General features: G+C 39.5%; 2 protein-coding genes across 2 annotated transcripts; both read right to left on the bottom strand.

The window, feature by feature from the left end:
- Positions 1 to 807: 807 nt before the first annotated feature.
- LOC103713288 (plant/protein) lies at positions 808 to 8,488 on the bottom strand. The gene is made up of 4 exons (XM_008800166.6): positions 8,171 to 8,488; positions 7,773 to 8,066; positions 7,466 to 7,625; positions 808 to 1,120 (listed from the first exon to the last, which is right to left on the bottom strand). The coding sequence occupies exons 1-4, from the start codon at positions 8,486 to 8,488 to the stop codon at positions 942 to 944; spliced, it is 951 nt and encodes a 316-aa protein (XP_008798388.2). The 3' UTR covers positions 808 to 941.
- Positions 8,489 to 11,832: 3,344 nt separating this feature from the next.
- On the bottom strand, positions 11,833 to 16,510 carry LOC103713287 (flavonoid 3',5'-hydroxylase 1-like). Its single transcript, XM_008800165.5, has 2 exons — positions 15,309 to 16,510; positions 11,833 to 12,735 (listed from the first exon to the last, which is right to left on the bottom strand). The coding sequence occupies exons 1-2, from the start codon at positions 16,197 to 16,199 to the stop codon at positions 12,109 to 12,111; spliced, it is 1,518 nt and encodes a 505-aa protein (XP_008798387.3). The 5' UTR covers positions 16,200 to 16,510; the 3' UTR covers positions 11,833 to 12,108.
- Positions 16,511 to 17,079: the final 569 nt, after the last annotated feature.

Below are 17,079 nucleotides of genomic sequence, written 5' to 3'. Positions count from 1 at the left end.
TCTCATCCAAATGATGGCTCCCCAAGAATACCAAAATCAAACATCGAAAGAATCAATAGGTGGCCATAGTCAACCAAAAAAAATTACAGAATGATATAGTAGATGATTCGTATAATGCCGGTCTAGGACCTCTCCTAGTGTCAACTCGAATCCAGAAGACATCTTTGGACCCACCATTGGTCCACTAAAACATTAGAGAGTGAAAGAAAGAGTAGAGAGAGAAAAAAGATGAGAGAGAGAGTAAGAGAGAGAATGAGAGAGAGGATATGAGAGAGAAACCTATGGTTCTACTCTTAAAAGAAATGAAGGAAGAGGGCTTTAGGGCTGGCTACCCCCACAGCAATGACCCTTGATGGCAGCAACAGCAACTCCAGCCCCCGACAACTCGAATATGGCCACATCCAGCGTTTATTGTTGTTTCGGCAAAAGAAGCAAAGAGAAAAAAAATAGGGGAGAGATAATAGGGCATCCAAATCTGGTGATTCTCTAATGGCAATCAAGCTAATGATTGCGATGGACCTCACCGGTTGACTGGGGACTAGGAACGAAGCCTAGAGGGGAAATAGGAGAGTCTTTTATAGATCGAGTCCTAGAGTTTCATTAGAATCCAGGCGAGCCTCAAAATCCTCTTCCTCGATGGACTCGGGGAGAAAGATCACTCCTTTCAGGAGTCTTCTTCTCCCTTCTCATGTTTTGGGCGCACGCTTAGCAGCCCAAGTGGCTAGTCCAAGCCAACGCAGGCTTGACCAGGCTCGCCATAAACAGGCCCTTACAATTACCTTAAAAGTGCATCTTAGAGTGAAAAAATTAAAGAGTCAATTCACATGTGATACATGTAAGTGAAAAATCATGAAGAACACTTTCTTTAGAGGATTTACACAGATATCAAATCAAGCTAGAAAAAAGATTAGCTAGTGGAATAAGAAAGGAAAACTATTAACTCAAGGCCAATTGGTGAATTCCAACACTTTGAGGACTATCTCAAATCCCGTTGGGATCTGCCATATAAATAATAGAACATTTAGTGCGTTCAATGCAATATGCAGATTCCTTGCAGTCTCATTTCCTTTTTGCATGGCAGGCACAAGCGCTGCAGCTGCGGCCCACAAGACCGTGATAGCTGCAATAAACAACCAAATCAAAATGTTGGAAATATTAGTAATGAGATAAAGCTGAAGCAAATTTATACTAGTACTAAAGTTGAAAAGTTAGTGAGATATGGAAAACATTGACATGGAAAATATTTATAGAGGGGAAGAAGAACCTTGAACTTTGAATATAGGGCTAGGAATAGAATGACATGTTCTAGATGCAAGAACCTCCTTTATAAATATGTATCATGTTCTTGCCCAGCTTTATCATTCAACATAATAGTTCAGTTTAGTAGAGTAAAGCTATTTAAAGGAGGACACCTCACTTATGGGGGAAATATTGTCATGTCATGACTTTCTAGACATATGGGGGAAATTCAAAAATAGGAAATGGTCATAGATCTCCGCAGATCAAATAATTCAAAGATTTTTAGATTGAAGAGCAATCTCACTTAAGCTAATTATTTCAGGAAAACAAACTCCTGACCCTTTAACATTACATTTGTTTCATGCTTTTTGAAATGTTTATTTCTGAATAAAATAGATGAACATTGACCGTACGAACAACAGCCATCACTATAAGAGGCTCTCTTTATTCTTCAAGAGTGTATATGGATGATATTCACCTTACATTTTTACCATGTTTTAAGCCACCTGATTTTTCTAAAAATACCGCAAGTTGTCTATTCTCAGTAACATCACCCTTGCACAGCTTCCCTTTTACATTTAAGCATATGATATTTCTCCTCAAAGATTACTTCCATGGTGCCTTTCTATGCCTGTAAATATTGTCAACAAATGAGGTGGGCTCATAAAGATGGTGCTATTGTAAGTAACATGGAAAAAGAGTCTTCTATGATCAACATATATCTCCCTCCAGACTAAATTTCATGAAAAATGATTGATTTTTTTCACTCGATACTGAATATGATTGAACCAAATATGGAGTTTGCAAAGTTGCAGAGCGAAGTCTTCTGTTAGAGAATTGCCATAGTCACTTTACATTTTTAGCCAATTCAAGGGTTTATGCTGATTTTTAATCCAAATGATTTGATAATGGTGAATTAGTTTAACATTCAACAATATGAGTATAATCCTCCATAATTTTATTAAGCAAAAGGAAAGTGATATTATCCATCAGACTGTCCCTCCGTGTCTAATATTTTTTATTTAAGACTAAGGCCCCATTTGGCAAAGCTATTAGCAGTAGAACTTTCGAAAGTAGAGATTTTTGAGGTAGAGGTTTTTAAAATAGAGCTTTTATAAAAAACTATTTATTCTTTGGTAACTACATTTCTAAAATATCGTGAGACTTTAATATGTATTTCGTAAACGAACTGAAAAAGTACTTTTGGTATGACAAAATGACCATAAAGGACATTGCACAATATTAGACAACAGAGCAAAATAAAATATAATATGTATTAATACATAAATATATAATATAGTATAATATTACTATAACGTAATATAATATTATCATAATATAGTAATATAATATTGTATACTATAGCATAATAATATAGCATTAGTTAATATTATATAACATAATATATCAATGCATTATGATATAATGTAATATAATATTATATTTATACTATAATACAATAATAAAGGTATTGTTGCATCATCCACTATAGAGGCAGAATTCATCACATGCTATGAAGCTACATCACAGGCACTATGGTGGAAGAATTTATATCTAGCCTAAAATTTGTCAATTCTATTGCTAAGCTATTAAATATTTTTTGTGATAATTCGGCTGCAGTTTTCTTCTCTAAAAATAACAAAAATGGAAGCCGAAGTAAGCACATCAATATAAAGTATTTGATTGTGCGAGAAAAAAAATAAAAAGCAAGAAGTGGTTATTGAGCATATAAATACCGAGTTAATGATCGTTGATCCTATGACTAAAGGTTTGCCGACAAAGTTGTTTAGGAATCATGTATGTCATATGGGACTTGTTGGCTTATTTTGAGTTATTGCTTTTAATTCTCTGACTATTATGTATGTTTAGGCATTTTGATAGACTAGTCCAGGGCATGCGCAGAGCATGTGGGTATTCAAGGGAAAATTAATTGATGAACAGCTACTATTCCACATAAATCATGATTCTGTGTAATACATATATGTAGACTCATGTATATATACTCATATCTACACAAGCACACATGCAAACTCCCTCATACAGTCTGTATTTTGTTGTATTTTAAAGTCACTTTTAGAGAGCAAATATGGAGGGATATGTTTGCTAAAAGAAAAGTGCACCAAAACATGGGAATTGGGAGGTATAAGGGCATCGCACAAGGTAGAATTAACAGTAATAAAAAATGTAGATTCTAATGAATAGCAAGTGTTCATTTTTATTTTTATTTTTATTTTTCTGTTGGTAGAGGCAAGTGGGTTTATTTCAATATTGGCATTGTCGGCCCTATTAGATTAATGAAACATAATAGGATAATATGGCAATTTGTTTGTATGTTGGGTGCAGTTTTTTGAGAGGTTGGTTGGCCCTCTGTTTCTTTATGGTGCTAGATTATTCAGTTCATTTATTAAATTATGTGGTCATGTCATGATATATATTATTGATTATTTACATGCAAATAGCAAAAACCATGTGGTCTTTGTTTTGACCAACACAGTAAATAACAATCAAAAGTATGAAATGAAACAGGGTATGGCACTACCATATATTTTCTATTATATTTTATTTCTCACTCATTTATAATCTTATTATCCATTTATTTATCATCATAACTTCAATCTATACTTAGGGTCTTATGGCGGCAATATAGGGCAGGAGGAGAGAAGTAACAGATAAGTTGGCCACATTACAACAAAGTATAGGTCAAGAAATAACAGGGTGAGAGATGAGACATAGATAATGTGATAGTGATTATAAATTGAGCAATAGTTCAGTGAAGTAGCAATGATAGGAAAGCTAGAACATTTATTTCTCATTCATTTATAATCTTATTATTGACCTTTCATCATAACATCAATCTACCTAAGATCTTGTGGCCACAATATTTTTTTTTTTTTTTGTTTTGGAGAAGGGGAGGGGGGGGGGGGGGTGTTGGGGGTAAAGAGGGGAGGGAAGTACCAGAGAAGTTGGCCATATTACAAGAAGGGCAAGAGACTCGGTGGGAACAAAGATAAGCCATAGATAATGCAGTAATGATTGTAAACCGAGCACTAGTTTGGTGGCGTAGTCATAGGAGTGAATAGCTAGTCTAACAATGGAGTGAATAGCTAGTGGAAAAAAGGGGGCCGAACGTCTTTTGGTTTCGACAAAATCCATTATTCCCCTCTCGAGTATCGCCTCCCTTCCCCCCAAAGCCACTTCTCTCATATGATGGCCCCTAACATTATAGTATGATCGAGTGGGCTTGGACCTCTCTTTCATGATAGTTTACTTGAGCCTCTGTCCCTTTTGTGATCAATGCATTGACTTTTCTAAAAGAAAATAAAGACTTCTATAAGGTTTGGAAATCCTTTTATATCACATGAGAGTGACATGAGATAATGTCCAACATGGCATTGACGATCAACTTTAGACTTACATCATTAATATGAATTTTTCTATACATGTCTAGAATCAAAGAAGCTTGATGATCTTGTTAAAATGATGGTTAAAGCTAAAAAACATATTTTTATATTCATTGGTTACAAATCTATCAAGGTGGCATTCAATTTACTAGTTGAAATGGCTATTATTAAAAGAGCATTTTCTACTATAAATATCAGCAAAAAAATGGGTGCATAATTAAATGGAAAATTAATAGATGAATAATATTTTCGTTGTCTATGTCGACAAAGAAATATTAGATATTGCGATAATGATGCAATTATGCAACAATTTCAAAAACTTGAGGTCATCAAGTACAATTAGCCTTTTTGTTCTTTTAAAATCAACAAATGAGATCTGAGAAAAAATGTTGGTCGATGCATTTTCCTTTTTAAATGAACTTCTTAGATTTCTATATGTTAATATAAAAGCTAACATCTAATCAAGCTTTTATTATCATCTATTAAGAATGATGGCCCCTACAAGAAATTTTTAGCTCTATCCTTGTGAGCCATGATAGAGTAAAGGATAGAAGACTAACAGTAGGACAATAGAACAAGAAGGGGGAGAGAGATGGTGGGATGGTAGAGGAAACACTAATGGTTTGTAGAGTTGGTGGAGTAAGAAGAGTTGTTTCAGTAGGATGATAGAGGGTCAAGAGTAGGATCATTTGAGCATAGAGATGCAAAGCATTAATTGAGTCTGGGGGGGAGAGAGAAATAGATAGAGAGAAATGGTCAAGTGATGAAGCACCATGGAAGTAGGAATAAATGTAGCTCACTCCATTTTAAACGAACTTCTTAGGCTTCTATATGTTAGGTTTACTTGTGACAAAACTAACTTCTAATTAAGATTGTAGCTATCATCTGTTAAGAATAGTGTCCCCTATATAAAATCCCTAGATCTATCATTGCACACCATGCTAAAGGATAAAGGAATAAGAGTAGCGCAATAGAATATGAAGGGAGAGAGAGATGGGGAGAGGTAGCAATGATGATAGATGGAGCACTAATAGTTTGTCGAGTTGGTGGAGAAGTAATTTTGTTTAGGTAGGATGATAGAGGGTGAAGAGCAGGATCACTTAAGCATAGAGAGAGAAGCAAAGCATTAATGGAGTATCAGGGTGAAAGAGGGAGAGAGAGAGAGAGATGGTAGGGTGGCAACCATGGATGTAGGAGATATTGTGGTGAGGTAGGACAATAACTTACAATTAATGGCGCATAAACACAAAAGAAGATTGTAGTGATAGTATCTCGGGTGAGATGATCATATAATGATACTAAGGTTCGATAAAGAAAAGCTGAAAAGCAAAGGGTATTGAGAATGGAAAAAGGAAAGATGGATTAAGGATGGAATTGTATTTGCCTTTCATTAACAAGATTTTAGTATGTGCCATGTGCATGAGAGGAAGGACAGATGGTTGTCATTCCTTCATCTTCTATGTTTAACCAAAGAGCTCTATATGACTGAACTTTCAATTTGCAATTGGATTCTTCTTTGTAGAAGAAAATTTTCTAATTATAAAAGGATTTAAAATCCCAATGCAGTTAGAATAGAAAAATGAGAAATAAAGCCTCTAAAATTATTATGACATCCTTCTTTACTTCAAAAATCCAACCAGAAAGAGTGAAAAGATAGAGAGAGAAAGAGGCATGATATGGGGAAACAGGGCACAGGGAGGGTGTGGAGAAGAGGGAATTTTAATTATGTTTCTTTTGCCTTCTTACTTCAATTATCCACCTAATGCTACCATCTCTAGAATAAATCACATGCATCCCACGTGTGTGATTCTAAACTTATTAAAGAATATTATTTATGATCGCTTACCCAAAAAAAATTATTTCTGATCTTGTTTCCTTTTAGAGAGAGACAGTTGAGAAATTGGTTTTTCTTCAAGTTTCCAGTTTCTTAAAAATTTCTCTCTTATTTTTCCCCTCCTTTTCTCGATTAGGTTTGCTTTCTAACATAACTACATGTGAGACAAATAATTAAACATTTAATTCGGATGATGGATGACCAACAAAGAATTACTTTTATATATAATAGTATCTACTATTATTACGGATATTGTTATAGTGGGAACTCGGGCAGGTGCATCTGCACCTCTCAAATCCTACCTACCTTTACAAAAGTCCTGAATTCTCACTGAACTCATTTGTTATCTAACTCCCATTTCTTTCTGCCACGAATCCCAACAGCTTGGCATGTTAGGGTGCCATGTGCATCACATACAGTTTTTATAACCAAACCAATTATAGAGGCTCCTGCCCCTACTGATCATGAGTTAGTAATCGACAAGTCTTTTTATATAGCGAGAAAAGCATGCAAGGACAGACTCTTGGAGCCACTGATTAATTATTGAGGCTTATATATCCCAGTACAGAATATAAGAGAATTTTAACAGAAAACATCTTACAGTCCCATTCTATTATCAAGAGAAGGCCAAGAAATATGTAATTTTGCTCTCTCAAATTTTGATAGTGCACTCATGAAGCTCCATGCCTATAACCAGATTTCTTCATCCACATGCATTGTGCATGCCACATTTGAGTGTCTAATCCATATAAGCTTAGCTTCTAAGTCCACAAGACCTAATATGGCTTATCTACCATGGGTATTTTCGTTGCCGAGCAGTGCTATGTTATTGGTATCTCACAAAAATCACTCAGCTGCCTTGCACCATTCATTTCACTTCATTTCATGACATGGGAGCAATAAGGATAAAACAGGAGCTGAGTGACTTATCGAATGGTATTATTGAGATGGCATTGTGCTGCCGAAATTAACATATGAAGCAAGTACGTACCAGCGCCGGCGAAAAGGTGGGGCCCCGGAAAGAGCTTCCCGGAGCGGAACCATGTGTTGAGGCCACCACCCACCGACTCGAACACTCCGAACCCCAACAGTATCGACCCCGCATTGTAGTGCCGATCCCGGTACGACCCCTTGATCAACATCTTCCTTTCCTGAAAAAATTCTTATTATTATTTTAAAAAGTAGATGGACGATTTAGAATCACAAAAGGAAAAAAGAAACTACCAAACAAAACTTTGGGGATCTCGTTTCAGAAAAAAATGTAACTTTACAGACTCAAAACAGAAGCCCTCACTGACCTCGGTGAGCTGCTGAATCTTGGCTTCCACCGGGGAGATCGCTGCAGTTGGCGGCGGAGCCTCCCGGGTGCCGTCGGCCCCGGCGGCAACAGCGGCAGCGGGCTGGGCGGGGGCCTTCACCTGCTTCTTGAGCTCGTTGATCTCGTCCTGGATGGTCCGCACGCGGCGCCACTGCCATCCCAAATAACCAGCCCACAGCGTGTAGAAGAAGAGGCTTCCCATCACCACCGGGTGGATCAGCGATAACGTCCGGCCTTCCAAGATCCCAAACTCCCCGCCGACCGCCAGAGCATCCTTCGATCCATGAAATCCATGATATCAATTAGAACGAGGAAAGACGAGGAGAGGAGGAGGTGGGAGAGAGAGAAGGAGCACGGGAGGTGAGGAATGGAACTTGCCTTGGGGTCGAGGAAGAGGGGAAGGGACAGGGCCGCAGCCGTGGCAGGGAGGGGGAATGCTTTGGAGAGAAAATGGAGGGCGGCATGTTCGAGGTGAGGAAGGGGGGAGTGGGTCCGGGACAAAAGTGGGAGGTCTGATGATGGTTTTGGGATGAGTTTGGAGGAGGGGATAGAGCTGGGGAGGAGTTTTAGTAGACCGAGGGTGGGGGTGGTGGTCATGCTGCTGCTCTCCGGGAGGCTTGTCGGATGGCAGCGAGGGAGCAAGGAAGCCAGAGATAAGAGAGAGAAAAAAGATAAGGGTGCGAGCTCATTGGACATGTGGATGGCCTAAAGAACCGCTAAGGTTAGGTAGACCTGCCCAGCGGACGGGCTGGGCCGAATTCGAGCCTGGCTATCCTTTAATTTTTTCGGTTCATATCCGGCCCGATCCGGCCCGATCCGGCCCGATCCGACATTCAGTTTTACTTCCCAGATCCAATGACTTCGGATTGTTTATTCAGGCCGCAACTTTGCCAGGAAAATCACTTTTTTAAACAAAAAAAAAAAACAAAAAAGCACCTAGGGAGGGGAGGGGGTGAGAGGCAATAGGGGTAGTGGGAGGAGGAGAGGAGGGGGAAGATGAGATGAGAAAGAAGGTGAAAAATATTTTGATAATATTGTATATTATATAATATTTTTTATGTTATGTTATGTTATATTATATGTATCATATATAATATATAATATAAATATCAGACTCAGACCGCGTTCTAGCTAGGTCCATGTAAATCCAAGCTCGGCTCGTTTAATAGGTAGGTTTAAATTTTAGGCCCAAATCGGCTATTTGGGTTTGAAAATTAGGTCTAGATCTGTCCAAAATGAATCAGGCTCGAACAGGCTGCCTGATTTTTGAAGAGGTCTAATACCAAGTTTTCAACCCAAACAATGTTAGCATGTTGTCTTGAGATTTGTTGAAAAGAATACTACGTCTTATATAAGCTTTTATGCTAACTAGTTGCATAACATGTGCTAATGCATATGAACCTACACGTAATAATTAAAAGAAATTATAAATACAAGTTAATCATAATAATAAGCGATGGCTTGGATAGACTTGGTACTTCCAATCAACTTCACCACACTCTTATGGTTAATGTAAATAGATGGGGAGATGTCAAAATAGAAAAGTGGATGAAATTATCAATGGATAAAATCACTAAAGTATATCTTGAAGAATTTGAGGGAGCTAAGGCACCCTATGTATACTATTTTGATATGAGTTGCTCAAATGGGAGACAAAACAGGAATTAAGTTTGCTTAACAATATAGAGTTGTCCAATCACTTAGGTTTCTGATTAGTGTACCATCCCTAGAGATTGTGAGGTCTTAACTTATTTGATATCCACCAAGTGATTTGCAATACGCGGCCCTTTTAAAGGTAGTAATACTGAATTGGGCCTGGTCCACTTGACCGAACCAGCCCAAAGATCGCAAAGGCCTTTGTTAAAGAAAATAGACGCACATGCCATGAAGAGGCAAGCTCCAGATGGGAGTCACCTTCTTCTTCGACTCCCTATGGGAGTCCGAAGATGGGAAGACTTTTAGGGCTGAAGGAGACCCTGGCTCTGCTCTATTTAAGAGCCCCTCAAACCTCCATGCACCTCCCATCGAACACCACCGACCACTATTGCCAGTCCCTCTTCTTTTCATCTTGATAACTAGTAGCCATATTCTCTATGTTCAACACAAGGAATGAGTCATCTCCCAAGTACTCAGAAGCCATCACCCAAACTCAAGAGTTGAGCAACACAAGGAATGAGTCATCTCCCGAGTTCAGGAGTCGACCTATATAAAGCTGGGAACCGTCTCATGCAAGAGGAGCTGACCCTGCGAATGGTCAGGAGCCGCTTCCCAAAAGCCAGGAGTCATCTCCAGTGGAATGGATAAAAATAGATAAATTCAAGAGCCATCCCCAGAGAAATGAGCAACTATGGAAAAGGAGGATGAAACCACCTCTAGAACCATAGCGGCTGGACTTGTCACATCTGCAGCACACCGAGCATCCCAACGACTAGCCGACCGTACATTAATGGAGTAGTAAAGGCATTTACCACTAGTTTGTTTGTTATTTATTATTTTATTACTCGATCTGTTCCTTCACAACACTGCAGTTATAGTACTTAAGAAAATCTAAGTTGCAGTTATTTTTTTTTTTTTTTAAAGAAATATAATTAATCCACCCTCTTCTTAGGTTGCTAGCTTGGTTAATATATAAATACACCACTGAAAAGGGTCGTCTTTGGAACTGTTATTTTCAGTAAAGATAATGTTTGCTATTTATCCAATTTAGCCTAATTGGATTTATTTCTAAATAAAATTTAAATATTTAACTGAAATTATGAAAAATAGAGATTACCTTTCTCATAAAATTTTATTGATCAAAAGGTCCCACTTCCTGAGCCTATTTAAAATAGGTAGTGCAACTGTGAGTTTTGCTTCGAGAAGGAGCCCCTCCACAGCTGCACCAAGAGAGGTGTGAGTTACAGCTTGCTTATTACCAAACACTCTTTTGGAAAGTGCAAAACAAAATCTCAGTCTGCAGCTTTGAACTTGCTTAAAACATCCGTTATTTGCTGCTTGAATCTTCCGCGGTAAATTGAAGTTAGCTTTCTAGTAAGTAAAAGCATTGCTTCAGGATTTTGCTTGGAGAGTTTGCTTCGAACTGAAATATTCACCTGTTTCGTTCTTTCCATAAATACCAGCAGGTTGTTGATACTAAGCAATCCAATTGTACCTTATGAATACTCTTGGGCAAATCTTTTCTTCACGTTGTCCAAACTTCTTGTATAGAACTTGGCCTCCAAGTTAGCTTCTAATTTCAGATATTTTTGTTGAAAAGTCATGTCCTCTGCCAACTAACTAAATTCCCTTAGGTCATGAGTTTCTAGACTCATCCCAAATTGAACGGAATGGAAAGGGCAGCAACTCATCCCTTCTGGTTGACTCCGACAACGCTTATAAGCGTCGTCTACTTCCTCTGCCATCGGCGAATTTCGGCAAATTTTAGCGCCGGGGCCAAAATCGCCCATACTTCTACCTAGGGTCGGCTTCCTCTAGTCGGAAAATTCCCTTTTTTCTGTAGTGACACTTTTGGATGAGTTGGGAGAAACCTATAGCATATTCCTTTATAAGATCCATCACCTATCTCAAGAATTGACTTGCTATCCCGAGTAGATTAAACGTGTCGGCTCATGAGTTAGAATAAATACCAATTATATCAAACAAAAATAGTGAAAAAAAATTGGAGAGAGGAATAAATCACTCTGAAGAGAAGAAGGGCTCTTTTTTACAAAGACCCCTCTCTAAAATTCTTTCAACTCCAACTCACGTAACCCTCTCCCCTTCTTAAAAAAACTACACACACTCTCCCTAAACATAGAAATAGCAACATCTCCTATTAAAGGACGATAGCATCGATCCCATTTCAACTAGATAACAAACTCTAATATATTACTAAAGTGGGCTAGCAGCAAAAACAAATCCTAAATGAAATAAGGATTTAGCAATGAATATCAACACTATGAAAAACAATTTCGGTGATTAGTATATGCGTTACCTCCCATTTGAGTTAGGATAAAATAAGATACGTACGGAACTCATCACATACTCTAATTACTACAAACTTATCTTAACGTGGAACCTGGATTGTTTAAATCTCTGAAAAAAGTAAGCCACATTCAGATGGGATCTGATAGGATCAAACCCAATGGTTATGGCGCTCTCTCTCTCTCTCTGTCTTTCTTGTTAGATTGAAACCCAAGGCTCTTTTTTCACGCAACCACACACATACGTGCTTCCTTATCCATTTATTGTCTGAGTTACTCAATCGACATTGATATAAAACAAAAATATTTAACTCCTTGGGAAACAACCACGCAAGTAAATTAAAGCACGGTATTTCATATATAGGCCTCCGGTGCCAACCGTGGACTTGCAGAGGCTTTGAGAGGGACGGCCTTAGGGAGAGCCAGGCCAAACTTCTCGTCCATGTTGAGCTCCTCTCCTTCAGGAAGACTCCAGTCAAAGGAGTGCAGCAACGTACCTAACATATACTGGACGAATACCATTCCCACCAGTTTGCCGGCACAAATCCTTCTCCCAGCCCCAAATGGTATGAGCTCGAAGTAATTGCCTTGAGGGTCTATCTCCGCTGTCTTGCCGCTTAAGAACCTCTCCGGTTTGAATTCCAGGGGATCCTCCCACACGTCGGGGTTTCTACCAATAGCCCAGATGTTAACAAGAAGACGCGTGTTTCCAGGAATGTAATAGCCTTCGACCTCGCATGGGTCGAAGGAGAAGTGGGGGAGGCTGAGAGGGGTGGAAGGGTGCATCCTGAGCGCTTCCTTGCATATCGCCTGAAGGTATGGGAGCTGGGGTATGTCGGATTCTTCCAGTTTACGGTCTCGGCCGATGACTCGGTCCATCTCGGCTTGTGCACGCCTCAGAATGCTTGGGTTCTTGAGCATTTCGGCCATGGACCATTCGATGACGACGGAGGATGTGTCGGTGCCGGCGGTGAATAGATCCTGTCAGTGAATGAATATATATTAGTTTGCATGCATCATGCACTCTGGATCTAGACTCAAGAGCAAGAGCATATTGATTTTGGAAGTGGCCATGTTCTAAATTAATTTGTTTTTCTCCTCTAATTTGAAAAAATAAAAGTTCTCTGAAAATTTTTGATCAAATAAAGGAGGGCGGAAATGTCAAACCGTGGCTAATTTGCACGTCGCGGTCGTATTAGATAAGGGTGGTGGTTGGAACATAGATATCATGGATCAAGAAAAAATTATCGGCAACATTGTTAATTAGTTTTGCGTGTGTGGACGAATCTGCGCCTGTACACGTCCATCCATTTCATAGTGCAATTGGGATAGCGTTGGCTCAATATTTAACGAAGTTGGAGCAAATGGTGGATGGCGAAAGAAATGTATGACAAAATAGAGGTCGGCCATCGTTCACTTACAATTCAATGAATAAAGGTTGATGGGCCATTCTCATCGTTCACTTACAAATTCAAAAAAGTTGAAACGTCACCCATATACCATGCTGCTGTCATATATAAATATCTGCAATAAAATTTGCAGTGTATGCATCTATGATGTCCACAAATAATTAAGATCTGCCTACATGCATGATATATATTGCTGGCCACTACAAAATGACCACAAAAGGATCGAGCAGTCCATTGTTTTAGTTATTGAGGAATGATGCATGACAAAAGAAATGTTCAATGAATCGTGGTCGGATAAAGGATGATGGGCGCCCATTCTCATCGTTCACTTACAAGTTAAGAAAGTTGAAACGTCACCCCTATGTCATGTTGCTGTCATACATAAATAATTGCAGTATAAACATATATAATGTCCGTAAATATGATTTTCCGTGCTTGCATCGATGGTTCTGCTCTGATATCATGTTGAAATCACCATTTGTTTTAAAAGCTTAATTAAGCTGATAGGATGAGATAAATTTATTTATATATTTTATATTTTTTACAAAATCTGCAGTGGTTAAATGGCTGCAAGAACTTTTTTTAAAGTAATAAATATAACAATTTTATAATTTAATAATATAGTAGTTTTATCCTATGTATTCAAAACTTTTTTTGTGTTTACAAATTAAATTATAACTTGCAATGTAGCCTAATTAATATTGTTCATAGAGTATGTACTTGAGCTTTCCTCTTGGAACAATTCATTTTGAAAAAGCTAGCAATTTGACACTATAATACATGTGAGTGAGAAAAATTTGAACAATAAACATAAGCCTAACATAAGAGAAATAATTTTGAACTAAATGAAAATAAAATACAAAAAGTACCCAAAGGAAGAAAATAAGTAATATTTAAATAAAATAAAATAAATTCGAAGTTGTTTGATGGATGGTTGTGATTCCATCAAGAATTATGATATTTAAATTTATTTATATATTTACGTATTTGTGTGCATATATTTGTTGGAATTCCAGAAGTTTATTATTGAAGATATCTCCATTTAAAAAACATGGGTATTTGCCATTCGCTTTTTCCCGGATAACACCTTTGGGAATACGTGAGGCTAATTGATCGAGAAAAATAAAAACGTGAGGCCAAACAATCATGAATATTTCATATAAGGACAACGTGATACGTGACATTAAAGCAACTATGATGGAACAAGGGGCAAGCAGTTGGACAGTCAAATCAACAGATGTGCGTATCTACCATTTGGTGACACTACCAAAAAGATTCTAGCATTAACATTAACAATTTATATCCAATTCAAAAGAACAAAAATTGAACATATCGTCATGTTTGTGAGAGAAAACATTAATTTCACGTAAGAAAATATTGATTATCGTGACTCACATCTAATAACTTACTCTCAGTTTTAAACAGACACACCTCTTGATTTTTTTTCCCTTAGAAATAAGCTAAGAAATGAACTAATTTAGATGCATTTTTGTTAAAGCAAGACGCACCTATAAAGTGCAATATGGGGGTAAATAAATTTCACCCACCAAAGATGGTGAAACTCCTATTTTGTGCACCCGGAAATTTCCTTTGCCGCATGATTTGAGAGAATTGGTCTAACTAGCCAAAATTTTTATATTTTAAGAAGTAGTTCCTCGGCTAGCATTATGTTATCCCAAGAAACATTTTATGTGCAGTAACAGATGCATTCCTTGCAACAACTATTGCACCCATGTTATTAAATTCCATGTATACCCTAGTGGACCCAACTAAAGGATGAGGATCCATAATCATGGCTATCCATGCATTATGGGACTGTTATGGTGTACTGAGGCTCATGCGGGATGGATAAGGGTTGTCTCTTTCGCACCAAAGAAGGATTAATTTATCTTTCTTCGTGCGAATCCACTATTAAGTCTTGCTGGTACAGCGGCAGCTCAGCCTATGAAATTAAAAAGATAAGAGAATGCAAAGATGATGGAACTAAGGATAGATTGTCCCAAGTAAATAAAAAAAGGTCCCGATTGCTTTGAGATCTCCGGATTTAAAAAGGAAAGCAAGCGAATACCACGGCAAAATTAACAGGTAGCAGAGTTGGACCCAGATATTAAGTAAATAATAGTGATAGAGCATAGGAGGACATACAAAGACGAGCGCCTTGATGTTTACATCGGTGATGGTCTGCCCATCCTCTCCTTCCCTGTTCGCCTTAATCACATCCAAGAAATCCGGTTTCCCCTGCCGTTGCTTGGCCGACGCCGCGTGCGCCTCCAAAAGCTTCGTTACCATCCCATCAAACCTCTTGTGAATCCTTCTCAGTTTCGCCTGCACTCCCTGCAAGTCCATCCACGCGATTGCCGGCACGAAGTCCCCGATGTTAAACAGATCTCCGCCGGTCAACAGCTCCACGATCATGTCCTTGTACTGGTTCGACTCCTCCCCTTGGGCGTCGAAGATGCGCAGGCTCAGCGTTATCTGGCTAATTATATTGGCGAAAGCACAAACGAGCACGTCGGGCAGCGTGACCGGCCGGCCTATCCGAGCCGCGTCGAGAATGCAGCGGACCATGTGCGCGGCCTCGGCACGGCGCACGGGCGCCCAGTCGGCCAGGGCTTTGGCGCCGAGGAGATGGAAACTGGCGAGCTTGCGGAGGAGCTTCCACTTGGGGCCGTAGTTGGAGAAGACCATGTTCTGGTATCCGTACGTGACCTCCTTTGCGCTGATGGCGGAGGGGCGGTTGGCGAATTGCGCATCGAAGGCTTTGAGGAAGGTGCGGGCGGCGGAGGGGGAGGAGGCGACGACGACGCCGCAGGTGCCCATCTTGAGGTACATGATGGGGCCGTAGCGCCTGGCGAGGCGGGCGAGGGAGGAGTGGGGGGTGGAGCCGACGAGGGGGAGGGCGCCAAGGATGGGGATGCCGCGGGGGCCCGGGGGGAGTGGGAGGGTGGAGGCGGGCTTGCCGAGGAAGTGGCGGAGGGCGAGGTGGAGGAGGAAGCAAAGCAAAGCGCAGGCTACGAGGAATGGATCGATGGCCATGGTGGTTTGCTGTGGGTGTCCACGGCCTCGAATGGCTCTTCTGGATGGGTTTGGTGAAGAGCCTGGCGAAGTGTTCTCGGTTGTGGTTTATATAGACAGAATTGGAATCGTATCAGGCCTTGACGAAGTAAGCATGGAAGATGGATCCTACGATGATGAATGGTTCCGAGCAATGAAACGACAATTATATATCTTATTCGAGGGATGATATCACTTAGGGTTGGAGATAATCATATATCTTCGAAGTCACGTAAGAGGTATATATCCATTTACCAACCACGTATTAAGATAGATCTGTACCATGACCTAGTAACATGTGGACAGCTATAAGAGAATATATAGGGAGGAGAGGACCCTAAAATTTAATATAAGTTAAAAATATCGTGGGCTAATTTTCAAACTTGAATTTCGGTGCCATCAATGGCCAAACTATGTACCACTGGTACGTCAAAGAAGATATTTATTAGTCTAAATAATTTTTAAAATATGTTTCGGTAAACAAAAGTTTCGAGAATGTCAGAAATACATAAACCTAATAACAAATAGATAATGAACATGAAATTCGTTTTTTTTTTTTGGTACTAAGGCGGGTAGATCATACCTGACGAGTACGGATATACACCCAATAAAATCGAAAAAGCAAAATGCCTCGGAGTACCACGGGCAGCTTCCTATCTCCAGCCCACAGGGTACTGTCAGAGTGACTGACTACATAATCAGCAGCCACCCAGTCCGCAGCCCTGCTTTATGGAAAACATGCTTGGCCTGGAAGGTCCCTCTGTCCCGCACCAAGGCTCAGATGTCTCGGAGCAAAGAGTGGACGCAACCATTACCTCTTGGACCCCTTCGGATCCAGCTGATGACCGTGGCCGAGTCTTCC

Source organism: Phoenix dactylifera, chromosome 2 (assembly GCF_051530095.1).
Source record: "Phoenix dactylifera cultivar Ajwa chromosome 2, Ajwa_hap1_PhDact_Kaust_v1.1, whole genome shotgun sequence".
NCBI classification, from domain to species: Eukaryota; Viridiplantae; Streptophyta; class Magnoliopsida; order Arecales; family Arecaceae; genus Phoenix; species Phoenix dactylifera.
This window is presented reverse-complemented; position numbering and strand designations above follow the sequence as displayed.

Bases quoted from the DNA above. Each gene is read 5' to 3' on its own strand.
- LOC103713288 (XM_008800166.6), bottom strand. From the start codon at position 8,488: ATGTCCAATGAGCTCGCACCCTTATCTTTTTTCTCTCTCTTATCTCTG. The intron at 7,626-7,772 runs GTCAGTGAGGGC...GAATTTTTTCAG, and splicing joins AGATTCAGCAGCTCACCGAG to GAAAGGAAGATGTTGATCAA. The intron at 1,121-7,465 runs GTACGTACTTGC...TGTTTATTGCAG, and splicing joins CCACCTTTTCGCCGGCGCTG to CTATCACGGTCTTGTGGGCC.
- LOC103713287 (XM_008800165.5), bottom strand. From the start codon at position 16,199: ATGGCCATCGATCCATTCCTCGTAGCCTGCGCTTTGCTTTGCTTCCTC. The intron at 12,736-15,308 runs GTATGTCCTCCT...ATTCACTGACAG, and splicing joins ACATCAAGGCGCTCGTCTTT to GATCTATTCACCGCCGGCAC.